The following is a 19,225-nucleotide window of genomic DNA, read 5'->3' as shown; positions in this document are numbered from 1 at the left end:
TGTCAGAAGCGCCACCTTCTAATGAGACATTAAACCAACACCACGCCTCCCATGTAAAGTGAAAGATCCCAGTGGAATTTTCCCAGTGTCCTGATCCACATTTGTTACTCTGTCAGCACTTAATGTGGATGATCTTGTCATTTATCACAGTGCTCTTTGTGGGAGCTTGCTGTGCGCTAATTGGCTGCCATGTTTCCTACATTACAACGGTGACCACACTTTAAAAGTATTTAATTGGTTATAAAGGATTTTGGGGACATCTTCAGGCTGTGGAAAGCACTATATAAAGGCAGGCAGTAACTCACCTCCTGACTTCCCAGGGCCTGTCCACCATTTAGAAGGCACAAGTCAGGGATGTGATGGAATACTCCCCACTTGCCTGTGGATGAGTGCAGCTCCAACAACACTCAAGAAACTCTACACCATTCGGGTCAAAGCAGCCCGCTTGATTGGTTCCCCCTTCCACTACATTAAACATTCACTCCCTCCACCACCAATGCACAGTGGCAGCAGTGTGTACCATCTACAAGATGCACTGCAGCAAGGCTCTTGTGACAGCACTTTCCAAACTTGTGACCTCTACCACCTAGAAGGACTAGGACAGCAGATATATGGGAACGCCAACCACTGGAAGTTCCCCTCCAAGCCACTTACCCTCCTGACTTGGAACCATATCACCGTTCCTTCACTGTCACTGGGTCAAAATCCTGGAACTCCCTCCCTAACAGCACTGTGGGTGTACCTACACCACGTGGACTGCAGCGGTTCAAGAAGGCAGCTCACCACCACCTTCTCAAGGGCAATTAGGGATGGGCAATAAATGCTGGCCTAACAGCGAGGACCACATCCCATGAAAGAATAAGAAAAGGCTTTCTTTTAGGATCATTTTTGAGGAGATTGTTTTGTTCTCAATTGACTGATTGTTAACGAATAGGAAAAAGAATAACCCACAAGGGTGAAGCTGACATGTTTTAAGGTAGTCCATCGATGTGAAGGTAAGTTTACTATCCTGTAGACCACGTCTTGCACTGCTTTTTTAATAGTATATACCATGGTGTTGTTGGTAGAACTGGACCTACCTTTGCTGGTGCTTCTGGCCGAATGTTTGCTTCGTTTAACTGGACTTGGGTTCCACGCGCTTCCAATTTAGGAAGAGCATCCTCATTATTTGGCTTTGGACTGAATGTTCCTAGAAGAGAGAGGGATGGATTTAATTTTCTGAAATCATCCCTCTACTCTGCAGAAAAAAAAAACCCTGCGCCAAACATATCTTGAAATTTGTCTTTTTAAGAGAAAAAAAAATTGAGACTCTCTTCTGATAAATATAACTAACTGTGCAAAAAATATATAAGCCAGCAGCACCATAATTATTGAAGATTTACACACTCTCTTTGGAATACTCGTCTGTTTCCTGAATCATTGACCCAAATCTTGCTGGAAAAATAATGGCGCGTTTGTGACGTGCCCGTTATTAAGGTGCAAACTGGCCAGCCGGTCCAGGGGAAGAAGACGACTGTGAGTTGCGATTCTTCAGAGCTTGCTGATTTAGGTCACAAATTCTTTTCAAGCCGAAGGGTGCAGGAAAATGTCAGACTAATGGTAGGTGAGAATCCCTGCTCCAGAAAGGAGCTATTTAAATGCATGTCTTTCTTCAAGATGATCCAGGGTGGAATTGGTAACCCACACATTGCATGGACCCACACCTGAGGGATAGCCACATGACTAAAGCACAGGAAGTCAGCTGACTCGCATATAAACTTCTACAGAACCTTGGTTAGACCACTATTCAATGGAAGCCAAGGAAGCAGTCCTGGTTATCTGGGCAAATTTTATCCCTTAGTCTAAATCACAAAAAAAAATACAGCATACCTCATTGTTGTTTATTGGATCTTGCTGTGCAAATTAGCAGCCATGTTTGCTTTCCCATCAATCACTGTCCCATCCTACAGGCCTCACTGAGTAATAGCTGGTCAGTACTACATGTCTGTAGAGTTGGGTTCTTCACAAAGACTTATTATCAAATTCCCAACTATTATCTCATATTACATAGTATCTGCAGCACAGGAACAGGCGATTCAGCCCAACAGGTCCATGCTGATGTTTATGCCCTGCACAAGCCCCTTACCTCCACCTTTACTTATTTTATCCCACCCTATCTCCAGATATTTCCCATCCAGCATTCTCTTAAATGCATCTACGCTATTTGCCTCAACCATTCCATCAGGTAGCAGGTACCACAGCCTTACCATTCTCTGGGTGAAGATGTTTCTCATGAATCCCTTACTGGATTTATCAGCATCTTTGACCTCCAGTTCTGGCCTCCCCAGCAGGTTGAAAAATCTTCCCTGCATCTACCCGATCAAACCTCTTCACAATCATGAAGAGCTCTGTTAGTTTGTCCCACATCTTTCTCTTTTCTAGAGGAAACAACCCAACTTGCTCAGTCTTGGCTGATAGTTGTACCCTCTCAGTTCTGGTCGCATCCTTTAAAATCTTGTTTGCACCTTCTCCGAAGCTTTTATGCCCTTTTTTATCATACAGAGGCCAGATCCTGAATTTTTAATCGGGGTTGGGATCCAAGTGGGCGGGCTCCTGACGCTGGGGGAGCCAATTGGAGGCCCTCAAGCACTCAGATCGGCAGCCTCACCAGCTGCGTGTGTGTGTGTGTGGGGTGGGGGGGGGAGGGGAGGGGCGGGGAAGCAAAGGTATCTTTACATTAATTCTTAAAATGGCACAGCTATCTGGTCATGATCCTGGGGGGACGAAACTTCCAGGGGACAGCCAGCAGCTGCAGCCATGACCCAGCGGCCATTGTGGATCTGAGGTGGGTTTGGAGGTCCCCTCCTCCCCCTTCCCGTCCTGAGCCCATCACGTTGCCCTGGATCACATTGTGCAGTTTTGCTCTCCATCTTTAAGGAAGGACATATTTTCATCACTAGATTGGTCCTTGAGATGGAGGAGGTTGTCCTATGATGAGAGGCTGAGTAAATTCTCTGGAGTTTAGAAGAACGAGAGACGATCTCATTGAAACACACAAGATTCTGAGGGGGCTTGAAAGTGTCGGCGCTGAGAGATTGTTTCCTCTGGGGTCGGGGAATCTAAAACACGGGGGCACAGACTCAGGATAAGGAGCCGGTCATTTAGGACTGAGATGAGGAGAAATTTCTTCACTCAAAGGGTTGTGAATCTTTGGAATTCTCCCCTCCAGAGGCTGGTGGATGCTCCAATGTTTAATACATTTAACTCTGGGATGGACAGATTTTTGGTTTCTCAGGGAATCAAGGGATATGGGGAGCAGGCAGGAAAGTGGAGTTGAAGCCCAGGATTAAACATGATTGTATTGAATGGTGGAGCAGGCTCGACAGGCTGTATGGTCCACTCCTGCTCCCATTTCTTGTGTTCCTGTGGATGTGGGCTAGCATTTGCCAACTGGAAGTGTCAGTGCGGGAACGGGGGCTTAAAAGGCCCCTTAACGACATTCAATTAATGTGGATTGGCTATCCATCACTTCCAAGGGGGTAGCTGATCTGACCCTGAGTCGGCCTCTTTCAGAATGACCCGGGGTCTTGATGGTCGCGGGGAACTGGCACGGAACCTGGCAGCTCCAAATTGAGTGCCCGTCTCCAACCCGGACCCCGAACCTTTCTAAAAAAGTCCAGGCCCAGAACTGTGGAGGGCATTCCAAGTGTGGTCCAACCAATACTAGAACACCAGGACTACTTCCTTGGCTTTCTTTGAATAGTGCCAAAGATGGTTTGCATCCATGGCTGAACTTTTTTTTTTATTCTCTCATGGGATATATGCGTCACTGGCTATTGCCAGCCTTTTTGTTGCCCATCCCTAATTGCCCCCGAGAAGGTGCTAGATACAGCTTCTGTTTAATGTCTCATGTGCAAGTTGGGACATTATCTTCAATCAGAAATTCATGGCTGAGTTAGCTGAAAAATGGTTGAACAATAACTTGGTTACGTTAATGCTGTTATGTGGGCTTGGGTCTGATTTACGATGAGAATGTATGTATGTACCTTTCTGTCAGGAAATAAATGATCCTCCCTGGTCTCCAAGTGTCCCTTGCATAGAATATGACCTGACATACTTTTTTAAAACAAAAAAATCACGCAATAATTTATCTCGTTTTGTCGAGGAGCAGAGCACCTAATCCATCCTTCACAAGTCCATGCACGCACGTACACACGTGGGGCAGAATGTTTCCCTCGTTGGGTACGCGCCCCGCCCGAACGGGAGTGAAATAGTGTGCGATGACGTCGGGCGAGCGTCCCCGACATCATCGCACATTCACGCGATATTTCGGTCGGCGGGCGTGCGTGAGAGGCAGCAGGGCGCCTGCCGACAATGAATAGGCCTATCAAGGCCCTTAATCGATGAGTTGAATTCGGCTGGGCGGGCGGGCAAAAAGGGCCAAGCGGCCTTTGGATTTTTTGAGGAAACCTCATCCACGGGCGGAATGAGATTTCCGATGTTAATTAAAAATAAAATAAAAATTTTTCAATCTCGTTTCTAACGTGTCCCTGCTCATGTGACAGAGTCACATGGGGGTGGGGGGGTGGGGCGGGGGGACATGTTTTCCTCTTTTTAAAAAAAACTTTATTTTTCATGTGAAAAATCTTCAGCTCCCTGAGGCAGCTCTGTACCTTCAGGGGGCTTTCACTGAACGCACCCCCCCACCACCGCGCACATGTGCTGATTTCCACGCTCGCCCTCCTCCTGCCCCCCACCCCACCCAGGCAGTGCTGAGCGTTTCAGCGCTCGATTCACGCTGGCTGCCCGTTAAAAGTGTGAAATCGCAGTCGGGGCCTGATTGTGGGAGGCAGACCATTGCACGGACCACTCCCGGGCCCACCTGCCCGAGGGGAAAACCCTCCCCCTGGTGATATTAGTTGGTGTTGGTGTTGACGTTTATTTTTCTGCTGTCTTATTTGAGTTAAGTGAAATGTCAAACAAATACGTTAAACCTTTGCTCTTAACTTTGGCCACAGTAATCTTCAGGCCTCTGATTTGCAAATGGTACAAATGACTTTTCTTGCTCAAAAACTTCCCGTCGTGCAAGGGTGGAGCAACATTTATCTGGTTTTATTATAGAAATCTATCTTTAATTATTACAATCAATATTTGAGGGGAGAAATTTGTTTGTGTAGTGACGCTTGGACATATCCATTCACCGGGGGTAGGTAGTGCGGTGAGCTGTGTTTCCCACTAACTAGCCCCCCCACCTCCCCCCCACCAGCCCACAAACCCCACCCTGGGGAACCAGACTAAGTCTGGGTAGCATCCAATTTCATGATCACTAGTCCTGTGACATTACCACTGTGCCACTGTGTCCCCTTGAGTTTGATCTTTTGTCCCCTTCCCCTTCCCCTACCCCCCCACATCGGCCTGCACATAGACCTGCATTGCGGAGTGCAAATCCCAGTCCCAACGAGGCCTTAGTAACAATAGTTAGTCCCAAGATGCCACTTCCCTCGTTCAGAATGACTCGGGGTCAGGATCGTGGCGGGGAACCAGCACAGAGGCCGGCAGCACCAAATTGTGCAGCTGTCGACCTCCAATTCAGACTCTTTCGCGTTTTAAGAACCCAGCCCAGCCCGTTAAGCATCAGCTTATTTCAGGAATCACGTTTCACAGTTCCATCTATTTTTTCCCATAAAAACTGTTGACACGGGAAGCGGCTATTCAGCCCTTCAAACCTGCTCCCCCGTTAATTAGATTACGGTTGACTGTATCTTAATTCCATTTGCCCGCCTTAGTCCCGAAAACATTAGTCCCGAAACCCTTACCTAACAAAAATCCACCAAGCTCAGTTTTCAAATTTTCAGTGGACTCCCAGCCTCAGCAACTTGTTGTGGGGAGAGAGTTCCCGATTTCCCCTACCCTTTATTTGAAGAGGGTTTCCTGAAACCAGCACTCACCACAGGCTGTCTCTGTCGCTTGTTGCAGGAGCAGCATCCGATCCTGCTCACATTGCCTCTGGGTGACGTTGACCTGCTTGCCTGACAGGAGATACACGAAAGCCATGTCCCCGTCCTTTCTAATGCCATGGAAGTAAAGAGTTTCATTGTCCTTTGCCAGCCGATGAGCAATGATCCACTGTTGCAGTTTAGGGTGAAAACTGTAATCGGTAAACACCTTTAGGGGTGACAGAAAGAGAAAACAGCGTTCAACTTAATTTTCAAATCTAGCTAAAAGAAATAACATGCCTTTGTCTTGCACCTTTCGTAACCTCAGCAAGATGTCCCAATGACTTTTTAGAGCCAAGGAAGTACTTTTGAAATGCAATATGATGCGATAGGAAACGCAGCAGCCAATTTATGCACAACAGGGTCCCACAGACAATGGAGGTAATGGTCAGATAACGTTTTTTCGAGGTGTTGTTAATAAATATTGACCAGGAGATTGAGATCTCACCTACTCTTCTTCAAAAACTGCCATGGAGTCTTTTACATCCGCTTGGCAGCTGCTGGGGCCTTGGTATTAGGTCTCATTTGAAAGATAACACTTTTGACAGTGCAAGCATTTCCTCAGAACAGGACTGAAATGTCAGTTCAGGTTACGAGCTCAAGTCCCTGGGGTAGGACTTGAACCCACAACCTTCTGACTTAAAGATAAGAGAGCTACCAGTGAACTGAGGCTAACAGCTTATTGATAAGGCGTGGTATGGTATTTCCACAGGTGGTGGGTAGGAAGGGGGTATTGCGAGCAATCTCTGATGTAACATTAGCAGACCTGCAGAGAAATGGTATTAATGATTACAAACAGACTGTTGAGAGAACACTGGGGTATAAGATTGCTCAGATATGGAAAACATATGGCGAGTAACTCACCTCCTGATTCCCCAAAGCCTGTCCACCATCTGCAAGGCACAAGTCAGGAGTGTGATGGAATACTCCCCACTTGCCTGGATGAGTGCAGCTCCCACAACACTCAAGAAGCTTGACACCATCCAGGACAAGCAGTCCATTTGATTGGCACCACATCCACCATCTTAAGCATTCATGCCCTCCACCACCGACGCACAGTGGCAGCAGTGTGCACCATATACAAGAGGCACTGCAGCAACTCACCAAGCCTCCTTCGTCAGCACTTTCTCAAGGGCAATTAGGGGTGGGCAATAAACGCTGGCTTTGCCAGCATCACATATTCCATGAAGGAATAAAAAAAGTCCATAAAATTACGCATTAAAATAAACAACACTCGTGGCTATAGCTGAGCACTGTAGGATATAATTGTGACGCCAAAATAATTTTCGGCAGCTAACAAACACGCAAGTTCCAAAAGACATTTAATAATCAATTTCAGTGATGCGTGCCAGCTTTGGCTGTATTTTTTTTTACTGCAGTCAATCTACCCAATATTTAAACAGAAACTTGTCTTTAGCCCATAGTGGTATGGAGCTTACAACCCAAGAACAGACTGGAGTGCACTGAATCCCACACTCATTCACTGTTTTTGTCAACTATAACCCTAGAGGTTTCACTGAGTCGAATGAGCCAGTGGGAGGTTGGTGGGCCCTCCACTAGTTTCTGATTTTCACAGGATACATAGGTGGGACTGTCCTCAAAGTACTAGTTAAAATCACGGAGAACCCATGTGTCCATGGAATAAAAGTGGAACCAGTTGCCAAACAATTCTTGGTTTCTGCTTTTCATTTCTGAAGAACAGAAAGAGTGTTTTGCATAAACAGAAAGAAAAGACTAGCATTTATATCACACATTTCACAACCACCAGACCCATATCATAGCACTTTACAGCCAATGAAGTGGTTTAGAAGTGTAATCACTGTTGTTATGTACAAATGCAGTAGCCAATTTACAGTTAGCAAGCTCCCACAAACAGCAATGTGATAATCACCAGATTATCTGTTTTTTTGTGATGTTAATTGAGGGATAAATATTGGCCAGGACACCAATAGGGCATCCTTTATATTCTCCTCCATAAGAACATAAGAATTAGGAGTAGGCCATTTGGCCCTTGAGCCTGCTCCGCCATTCGATACGATCATAGTTGATCTGATTGTCACCTTAACTCCACTTCCCAGCCAGACCTCCATAACCCTTCACTTCTTTAACTGTCAATCAGAAATCTGTCTCACTCAGCCTCGAGGATATCCAGCCTCCACTGCTCGCTGGGGGAGAGAATTCCAAACACTAACAATCCTCTGAGAGAATAAATTCCTCCTCATCTCCATCTTAAATGGGAAACCCTTTTATTTTGAAACTGTGTCCCCTAGTTCTAGATTCCCCCACGAAGGGAAACATCATCTCAGCATCTACCCTGTCAAGTCTCCTCAGTGTCTTATGTGTTTCAACAAGATCACCCCTCATTCTTCTAAACTCCAATGAGTATAGGCCCAACCTGCTCAACCTTTCCTCATTTGACAAACCCCTTCATCCCAGGGATCAGCCTAGTGAATCTTCTCTGAACTGCCTCCAATGCAAGTATGTAAGTAATGTGACCAAAATTGCACATGGTACTGTAGCTGTGGTCTCACCAATGCCCTGTACAGTCGCAGCAAAACTTCCCTACTTTTGTGGCCCAACCCCTTTGCAATAAAGGCCAACATGCTTAATTACCTGCAGTACCTGCAGGCAACCTTTTGCGGTTTATGTACAAGGACATCCAGGTTTCAACAACAACAAAAAAATGACCCATCGTGTTATTTTGTCTTAAATCCATTTGTTCCTCTGGTTTTTCCCAAAACAGGATTTTCTTAACAACAACGTATTAAAATTTCAATGCAGTAATGTCAGGAAGGGTGTAGTTTGAGCTACCCCCAGCTCGATTTAGATCTTGACATACCATCAAACTTCACTTCAGGAAGTGGAATGATTTGGTTCTGAGCCAAACATCTCAGTGGGTTGTGTTTATACAATTCTATCTCTGGTCTAAAATCTGTCACAGGCATGATTCAGACACTCAAGCCACATGTTATAATCCACTCCAGTAAAACCAGATTGACCGTGCATGCTAAATGTGGTGGGATGGGGCCCACCGTATTTTACATGTCTCCCCACCCCCCCATGGGAAACACGCGCGCTGGGGGCACATAAAACTCAGCCCCATGTTCCACCGACTAGCACATCCAGAGGCACTGGAGAGGATGCAAAACAAAGATTTACGAGGTTATAATTACCAAGAACGTCTGAGCAGGATGTAAACAGAAAGCTGAAAGGTGACCTATAGGAGAGCTCATTAAATTTTGGAAGGGTTTGATCCCATTTGTAGGGGTGTACAAAACTAGGGGCCATAACTATAAGGTAGTCACTAATAAAGTCAATAGGGAATTCAGGAGAAACACCTTTATTCAGAGAATGGTTAGAGAGGGGAACTTTCTTCATATTCGTTCATGGGATGTGGCCACTTGCTACCATAGGGAACAATTACAACAGAATAGCGTGGATGCATTTAAGGGGGAGCTAGATAAGTACATGAGGAAAAAAGGAATAGAAGGTTATGCTGATAGGATTGGATAAAGTACTGTGGGAGGAGAGTTGTGTGGAGCATAAATAGCAGCTTTAATGGCAACTCAAACCATTTCGACCAAACGACCTGTTCCTGTGCTGTAAAAATCGACCTCTCTCCTCTATTAAGATACTCTGTAGAATTTGATAGAATACATTGGGCAGAAACAGACCATTCAGCCCTACTAATCTGTGCTGATGTTTATACTCCATGTATCCTCCCATTCTATTTACTTCATTCTTTTTTCTCTCATGTACTCTTTATTTATAAATGTGAATTATGGGCCTGTATTTTAGACATGCAGACATAATCCTTGTTAAAACCCCATACCCTAAAGGAGCTTATAAAGCACTTTCCAACCCACCTATTTGACCAAGCCTTTTGGTCATCTATCTAAGTATCTCCTAATGTGGCTCAGTGTCAAATTTTGTTTGGTAATGCTAAGGTGAAACACTTTGGGACATTTTACGTTAAGATGTTAGATGAGGATGAGCAGAAGCAAGTTGTTGCATAATTCTTAGCACCCTCAGGATTGCTTCGTATCAAGAAGGGGAGGTGATGACGTAGTGGTATTGTCACTGGACTAGTATTCCAGAGACCCAGGGTAATGCTCTGGGGACCTGGGGTTGAATCCCACCATGGCAGAATAAAAATGTGGAATTAAAAAGTCTGATGAAGATCACAAAACCATTGTTGATTGTTGTAAAAACCCATCTGGTTCACTAATGTCCTTTAAGGAAGGAAATCTGCTGTCCTTACCTGGTCTGGCCTACATGTGACTCCAGACCCATAGCAATGTGGTTGACTCTTAAGGATAGGCATTAAATGCTGGCCTAGCCAGTGATGCCCACATCCCATGAATGAATGAATAAAAAAAAGCAGCCTGTGCTTACAAAACCCAAAACACAGTGTCCAACATTAGATGTGATTCTAATGGAATCTGTGGACAGCGTTTTCTAAACGATCCTGAGTGTGCTAAGAATTACACTGACAACTAATTTAAGATTATCTGTCAGGCTCGCAATGTGGCTCACTTACGTGTGCTAGAAGCTACATATGTTAATACACAGGGCCCTGTTCTTTACAGACAGAAAGGGCATGTACACACATTGCACCTGTTCCAACTAAACAAAATAGGTCTCAGCCATTCTCTGATTCATTCCCCAGGGTAGTGCCTTGACCAATCAAAGTCAACCTGCTTGGTTTGAATTTAAGCAAAGCTAGGCAGTTAACTGCCAGTCAGCAGTTAACTGGTGCATTCTCCATGGCAATGCCTCTCCCAATCAGGGTCCACTTGCTGACCAATCAGCACTCTCCTCTCATGAAGTTTAAATTGTTGTTCCCTTTACATTTGGTGTTCTTGCAAATTGTCCTGATGAGCACAAGATGAAAAGCTTTGGCAACATGTGCCTTTTTTTAGCAATACTCAAGTTCTGTACTACCAAAAGACCATCTTTATGGTATCCCAGTTAAATAAACAACAATTTCATTGTGAGTCTGTGATGACAGATTTCATCTCTAAGGTAACTGTAGCAAAAACATCAGCATGTTCTTTATTTTACATTCTTTTCACATGAATGCAGATATTTATCCAATGTGGATTATAAAAGAGGAGGTATGTGTATTTATATAGTGCCTTTCACATCCTTGAGATGCCTCAAAGCACTTTCTGTCATTGAGGTATTTCGAAGTATAGTCACTGCTTTAACTTAGGAAACTTGTAGCCAATTTAGGGATGGGTATTCTCCATGGCAATGTCTCTACCAATCAGAGTCCACTTGCCAACCAATCAGCACTCTCCTCTCATGAAGTATAAATTGTTGTTCCCTTTACATTTGGTATTTTTGCAAATTGTCCTGATGAGTGCAAGATGAAAAGCTTTGGCAATGTGTGTCTTTTTCAGCAATACTCAAATTCTGTACTACCAAACGACCATCTTTTTTGTGTTCATTTTGGTATCCCAGTGAAGTAAAAAAACAATTTTGTTCTGACTCACACCCAATGAACGAATAAAGAAAAATTGCAAGCTCCCAAAAACAAGACCGTGATAATGACAAGATAACCTGTTTGTGATGATGTTATATGAGGGATAATTACTGGCCAGGACACTAGGGAGAACTCCTCCATCCCCACCCCCTTTCCGATCCCCCCTTTTCCAATAATTTATAATTTTTAAAAACATATATTTTTCTTTTCCCGCCTATTTTTAAATTTATTTCGATCTATTGTTTTATCTCCACCTTTTAGCCCATTCCGATCCCTTCCCCCCACCCCACACCCACTAGGGCCATCTGCCACTAGCTTGTCCTGCTTGCTACCCTTTATGTCCCCCATTAGCACATTCCTTAGATAATATCACCACCGTCAACACCCCTTTGTCCTTTTGTCTATGACATCTTTGGCAATCTCTTCTTTGCCTCCACCTCTCACTGGCCCTCTATCCAGCTCTACCTGTCCCACCCCCTTCTACCAGCTTATATTTCACCTCATTTCTATATTCCCTCAGTTCTGATGAAGAGTCATACGGGCTCGAAACGTTAACTGTATTCCTCTCCGCAGATGCTGTCAGACCTGCTGAGTTTTTCCAGGTATTTTTGTTTTTGTTTCAGATTTCCAGCATCTGCAGCATTTTGCTTTTAACTGGGGAGAACTCGCTCTGCTCTTCTTCAAAATAGCGCTGTGGGATCCTTAATGTCCACCTGAGGGGACAGACAGGGCCTTGCTTTAATGTCTCACCTGAGAGTCAGCACCTCCAATAGTGCAGTGTAGCCTCACATCTCTGGAGCATGGCTTAAACCCACAGCCTTCGGACTCAGAAGGAAGAGTGTTATGCACTGAGGCTGGCACAGCTGGCACCAAAGCATCATTTTAAGCAGTATAAAAAAGATCACTAACCATTACTGACCCAGTCAGAAGGGCACAATCTCGCTTGTGATACTAATCACATGCACGGGGTTGTGGATTATGTTTTCCCAGCACTTGCAATCTTTACCCCCAACCCCCTACAACTCACCACAATTTATTGGCTATTCTGGATGTAATTTCCTGACCGTGCATCATACTTCATAGTAACTAGCTTCTCGTTTTACCTTTGTCTTCAGCGTTGCAATGGTCATGTGTGGAAACACATTCATTGTGATGGATATACCGCGTGACTGTGAATCTTCAACCCCAACTCTTAATCTACAAGTAAACAGTGGGAATTTGTTATCTCAGGAAAATAGACTGCTCTGTCTAAGTCACACTTGTGCTATATTTAAACACCAGCAGCGAAGGCAACAGTACAAGAGCGTTGTAAAGTTTAGGGCCAGGCGCTAAGATACATACAGAAAGATATTAACAGTCAGTGTGGGTTGTCAACAGGAATTAGAGAGGGCTATAATGGTTCCGTTCTAGTTTCTTTCTTTCATCCTTAGAGACCACCCTGCTTGTATGACCGCCCTGTTGTCTAATGGCCATTAGGCAACAGAGCAACCAACTAGGAGGGCAGGAACAGAAGGAACATTAGTTCTTGCTCCCTTAGCCTCAGGATCAGCGGGAGGTGTGGTAAGATTAGAAAGGATGGTGAATCACTCACAGCCCCACATGCCCTAGTATTTAATTACAAAATAAATTGGCAAAGGCCTGAGAAAAGTCGCAAGCCATTCAGCAACAGAGCACAAAACTTCTATCATCATTATTTATTAACAGTCCACTCACCAGGGATTTGATAAAGGAGCTCAAAATCATGAAAGATTTTACTTATTCACACTATCAAATCCAGAAGACTGTGACCAGAGGACACAGATTTAAAGTAAAAGGACCAAAGGCAACATAAGGAAACAGTTTTCTCTCGGTAATGATCCAGAAAGCACTGACTGAAAGGACAGTGGAAGAATATTCAATAGTAACTCGCAAGGGCAAATTGGATAAATGCTGGAACGATAAAGAATTTACAGGGCTATGAGGAAAGAGGAGAAGAGTGGCATTAATTGAATAACCCTACTAAGGAGCCAGCATTGTATGGTTCTATGATTCTATCCCATGCTATTCACTTTATTCAGGAAAAATAAGGGTCTACTGAAGTAATTGCCAGCCCCCCATCTTCTCAGAGAACCCTGGTTAGACTAACTTACTTGATTTCATGTTGAGGAAAGGCAGCTTCCTTGAGTTGGACAGTGACAGGAGCGTGATTCTCAGCCAGGATCTCAGCGTACTCAACTGCCATTTCTTTGTCTCCCAGTTCAATCGCTCTGCTCAGTTTCTGAGCAACAGCCTCCACTGTAGGAATAAGAAATGGGACAGGCCACCCAGATTGTTAAGACATAGGAGGAAAGGTAGAGAAAGGCAGCTGGAGGCTTTCGTTGTTCCATCATGACTTGCCCTAGCACCACCCCTCCCCGCCCTTACCCCAACATCCCTTTCGTCATTTAATCATTCCTGTCCTCCACCCTATCACAGACCTTCTCTGTTGTTCTTTCCTCTGTCCCCACCCCCACCTCACTTTCCTGCCTCTGTACTTGCTTAAAATCTGTTAAATGTCAAACATCTCCCAGTGCTGTTGGATGGTCAGTGATCTGAAATGTTAATGCTGTTCCTCTCTCCGCAGACGCTGCCTGACTCACTGAGGAGTGTTTTCCAGCATTTTCTGGTTATTTTCAGGTTCCTGTAAAGCACCTTGGGGTGTTTTTATTGTGTCGCAGGTGCTATATAAATACAACTTGTTGTTGTATCTCAGATTTCCAGCATTCACAGTATTTTCCTTCTGTCATTGTGGAGGCTTTCATTGTTAACCCGAAGCAGAGGTTGATATTCTGGAGTAAATATAATTCTGCTCACTCGATGGAATATTTTGGTGCCCAAAAGACATTGAAAGAAACTCCTGTCTTCACCACCTGGCCAATGACTGGACAGAGTGGACGCCCTGCCCATTATAGCACTGACATGGTTTTAATCCCATTGATTTCAATGAAGTCAATGTCCAGTGGGTTCTCTAATGGGCAGATCTGCTTTGCCAGATTAATAACCTAGCCGAAAATGAAAATTTATTCCATTGGTTGGCAGTACAGAACTTGGCCACTGCTGAAAAAAAAAACACATGTTGTCGAAGCTTTTCATCTTGCACTCTTCAGGACAAACACAAGAATGCCAAATTTCAAACAATCACAACAATTTATACCGCAGGAGAAAAAGGTGCTGGTTGGTTGACAAGTCGACTCTGATTGGCCGAGGCATTGCCATGGAGAAGGTAACAGTGAACTATAGGCTCCCCAATCTCCCGGGTAATTCAAAAAAGGCTCAAGCCTGGAAAAATATTCCTTTTGTTGTAGGAAAGTAGATGTAAATGTTGATAATGGCAAGTGGTTAGGGTCTGGAATGCACAGTCTGGGAGTGTGGTGGAGGCAGGTTCAATCGAGGCATTCAAGGGGGAATTGGATGATTATTTGAAAAGAAACAATCTTCAGGGTTGGGAGAAAGGAACTAGATGAGTTGCTCATTCGGAGAGCTGGTGCAGACACGATGGGCCAAATGGCCTCCTTCTGCACTGTAACAATTCTGTGATTATTTCAAAGGCCAATATATATCGACATCACAAAAACAGATGATCACAGTGCCGTTTATGTTGGGGTGCCTCCGAAAGGAGGATTACCACCCCCCACAACCAACCCCACCACCATTCCTGCCTGCCAGCGGCCCGTGCAGTGAAAGCTGCCAGGCTGTCTGCCTTGCTTCCACCTTCCCCTGTATGTATCACACAGGTGGAGGCAGAACCGGGCCCTTAAGTGGTTCTTAATTGGCCACTTAAGGGCCTCAATAGACCCAAAGAGCGGGCAGGCGGCCTGATGCCTTACCCACCTACGGTAACATGGAAGACAAGTTGGGGGTGGGTAGGAAGGTGATGGGCAGACCACCCCCGACCCCCAACCATTTTATTTGACGAGCTCCCTGCCTTCAAATACACCGGCGGTGGGCTGTAAAATTCACCTTTGATTGCCACAGGAAGATGGCAGGTTGCAAGTGTGACTTCTTGACCCTGTATTTAACACACATTGTTCAATACAAAATTCAGGAGAAACTTCCTCTCGACAAGTGGTGAGATGGAGGAACTCACGACCACATGGTGTAGCTGAGGCGAATAGTGTGGATGCATTTGAAGGGAAAGGGTTAAACAAAAGAAAGGGTATGCAGATAGGGTTGGATGAAGAGGGGCGGGGTGGGGAGGAGATTGTGTGGAACTTAAACGATGGCGTAGGTCAGTTGGGCTGAATGTGCTATAAATTCTAGGTAATTCGAGGTCAGCGGCTATTAATGCAGCCATTTTCCTGGTGTGACGTCGCTCATCACTGTCAACGAGAGACGTGGATTTTGGTAAACTGACCTTTCTCTATCGGGTCCATACTTGGATTTTTTGTGGTTATCTTGCTAGATGTCAACATCTTTCCACCATGACAGTAGTGTAGACAGGTCTCTAGGGATAAATGGGAAAAAAATACATCATAATTAATTAAAAATAGAGATATTGGGGCCTGTATTAATAGGTGTACATTTTTTTTCTTTGAAAACTGCACAAGCACTTCAGTGACTGAGCTTCATATTGGACATAAAACCAGGTCCGCCTGCTCAGGTGGACATTAGCATAGTTTCCTTCACCAAAACACCAAAAGAGTAACAGTTCATTTGGCTCATTGTTATTAGTGGGATCTTCAGGTGAGTGACTGCTCTTGACATCAGGCCAAGTGTGGCATCAAAGACTCCCAGCAAAACGGAAGTCAATGGGAATCAGGAACCACTGGTTGGAGTCATACCTAGCACAAAGGAAGATGGTTGGGGTTGTTGGAGGTCAGTCATCTCAGCTCCAGGACATCACTGCAGGAGTTCCTCAGGGTAGTGACCTCGGCCCAACCATCTTCAGCTGCTTCATAAAGGGCCTCCCCTCCATCATAAGGTCAGAAGTGGGGATGTTCGCTGATGATTGCACAATGTTCAACACCATTCATGACTCCTCAGATACTGAAGCAGTCCATGTCCAAATGCAGCAAGACCTGGACAACATTTGGGCTTGGGCTGCTAGGTGGCAAGTAACATTTGTGCCAAGCAAGTGCCAGGCAATGACCATCTCCAACAAGAGAGAATCTAATCATCTCCACTTGACATTCAATGGCATTACATCACTGAATCCCCCACTATCAATGTCCTGGGGGTTACCATTGACCAGAGACTGAACTGGGCCAGCCATATAAGTAGGGCTGCTACAAATGCAGGTCAGAGGCTGGGAATTCTGTGGCGAGTAACTCACCTCCTGACTCTCCAAAGCCCGCTGTTATGATGTGCATGTAGATCAACAAATCAAAACAACCAAATGTACTGAACGATCCAAATGAAAACCATTGGACAAGATTTCACTGTTTTGTAACGTTTACTTTAACAATCAAACTAAAATCAACATAAATTAAATATTAATTAACAGGCAAGTCACAGTTAATATAACTTATAATTTACACATTGAGTAGCAAATACAACAATTGTTCTCACAGATTTGTTGGACTGTCCTCTTGGTGTATAGGGCACCAATTTCAGTCAAAGATAGAAGAGTAGAATTCCTACTTCTATTCACAGAATCACAGTATCACAGAATCTCACAATGCAGAAGAGGCCCATCGAGTCTGCACCGACACGTGAGAAACACCTGACCTACCTACCTAATCCCATTTACCAGCACTTGGCCCATAGCCTTGAATGCTATGACGTGCCAAGTGCTCATCCAGGTACGTTTAAAAGGATGTGAGGCAACCCGCCTCCACCACCCTCCCAGGCAGTGCATTCCAGACCATCACAACCCTCTGGGTAAAAGAGTTTTTCCTCACATCCCCCCTAAACCTCCTGCCCCTCACCTTGAACTTATGCCCCCTTGTGACTGACTCTTCGACTAAGGGGAACAGCTGCTCCCTATCCACCCTGTCCATGCCCCTCATAATCTTGTACACCTCGATCAGGTCACCCCTCAGTCTTCTCTGCTCCAATAAAAACAACCCAATTCTATCCAACCTCTCTTCATAACTTAAATGTTTCATCCCAGGCAACATCCTGGTGAATCTCCTCTGCACCCCCTCCAGTGCAATCACATCCTTCCTATAATGTGGCGACCAGAACTGCACACAGTACTCCAGCTGTGGCCTCACCAAGGTTCTATACAACTCCAATGTCACCTCCCTACTTTTGCAATCTATGCCTCGATTGATAAAGGCAAGTGTCCCATATGCCTTTTTCACCACCCCACTAACATGCCCATCTGCCTTCAGAGGTCTATGGACACACATGCCAAGGTCCCTTTGTTCCTCAGAACTTCCTAGTGCCATGCCGTTCATTGAATACTTCCTTGTCAAATTACTCCTTCCAAAGTGTATCAACTCACACTTTTCAGGGTTAAATTCCATCTGCCACTTATCTGCCCAATTGACCATCCCGTCGATATCTTCCTGTAGCCCAAGACATTCAACCTCACTGTTAACCACCCAGCCAATCTTTGTGTCATCCGCAAACTTATTAATCCTACCCCCCCTACATAGTTATCTATGTCGTTTATATAAATGACAAATAATAGGGGACCGAGCACAGATCCCTGCGGTACGCCACTGGACACTGGCTTTCAGTCACTAAAGCATCCTTCTGTCATCACCCTCTGCCTCCTACAGCTAAGCCAATTTTGAATCCACCTTATCAAATTACCCTATATCCCATGTGCCTTTGCCTTCTTTATAATCTCCCTTGTGGGACCTTGTCAAAGGCTTTGCTGAAATCCATATAAACTACATCAACTGCACTACCCTCATCTACACACCTGGTCACCTCCTCAAAAAATTCAATCAAATTTGTTAGGCATGACCTCCCTCTGACAAAGCCATGCTGACTATCCCTGATCAAACCTTGCCTCTCCAAGTGGCGATAGATTCTTTCCTTCAGAAATTTCTCCAATAGTTTCCCTACCACTGACGTGAGGCTCACTGGCCTGTAGTTCCCTAGCTTATCTCTACAACACTTCTAAAATAGCGGAACCACATTAGCTGTTCTCCAGTCCTCTGGCACCTCCCCCGTGGCCAGAGAGGAATTAAAAATTTGGGTCAGAGCACCTGTGATCTCCTCCCTTGTCTCCCTCAGCAGTCTGGGACACAAATCATCCGGACCCGGAGATTTGTCCACTTTTAAGCCTGCCAACACCTCCAATACCTTGTCACTCCCTATATCAATTTGCTCAAGAACCTCGCAGTCTCTCTCCCCGAGTTCGATACCTTCATCCTCATTCTCTTGGGTGAAGACGGGCGTGAAGTATTCATTCAACACTCTAGCGATGTCCTCTGGCTCCACCCATAGATTGCCCCCTTGGTCCCTTATGGGCCTTACTCTTTCCCTGGTTATCCTCTTATTGATATACTTATAGAATATCTTGGGATTTTCCCTACTTTTACCAACCAGAGCTTTCTCATATCCCCTCTTTGCTCTCCTAATTGCTTTCTTAAGCTCCACCCTGCACTTTCTGTACTCCACTAATGCCTCCGCTGATTTGCTTCCCTCATACCTGCTAAAAGCCTCTCTTTTCCTTCTCGTCGTAACCTGAATATATCTCGCCATCCATGGTTCTCTGGGCTTGTTACTCCTTCCTATCACCCTAGAGGGAACATGTTGAGCCTGTACCCTCCCCATTTCCTTTATGAACACCTCCCACTGCTCTTCTGTAGATTTCCCCACTAGTAGCTGTTCCCAGCCTACCTTG

The 19,225-nt window shown here is 45.0% G+C and overlaps 1 protein-coding gene across 1 annotated transcript in view; it reads right to left on the bottom strand.

Moving 5' to 3' along the window:
- Positions 1-19,225, bottom strand: part of LOC144688393 (ranBP-type and C3HC4-type zinc finger-containing protein 1-like) — a 50,539-nt gene that overhangs the window by 23,619 nt on the left and 7,695 nt on the right. The window contains exons 2-6 of the mRNA XM_078554876.1: positions 15,836-15,923; positions 13,593-13,737; positions 12,567-12,660; positions 5,928-6,144; positions 1,080-1,189 (exon numbers count right to left, since the gene is read on the bottom strand). Of these exons, the coding sequence (XP_078411002.1) occupies positions 1,080-1,189; positions 5,928-6,144; positions 12,567-12,660; positions 13,593-13,737; positions 15,836-15,893 (624 nt within the window). The 5' untranslated portion in view covers positions 15,894-15,923. The remainder of the gene's footprint in view (positions 1-1,079; positions 1,190-5,927; positions 6,145-12,566; positions 12,661-13,592; positions 13,738-15,835; positions 15,924-19,225) is intronic.

Source organism: Cetorhinus maximus, chromosome 13, assembly GCF_964194155.1.
Source record: "Cetorhinus maximus chromosome 13, sCetMax3.hap1.1, whole genome shotgun sequence".
Lineage (NCBI taxonomy): Eukaryota > Metazoa > Chordata > Chondrichthyes > Lamniformes > Cetorhinidae > Cetorhinus > Cetorhinus maximus.
Note: the sequence above shows the minus strand (reverse complement) of the source record. Positions and strands in the feature narration are given on the sequence as shown.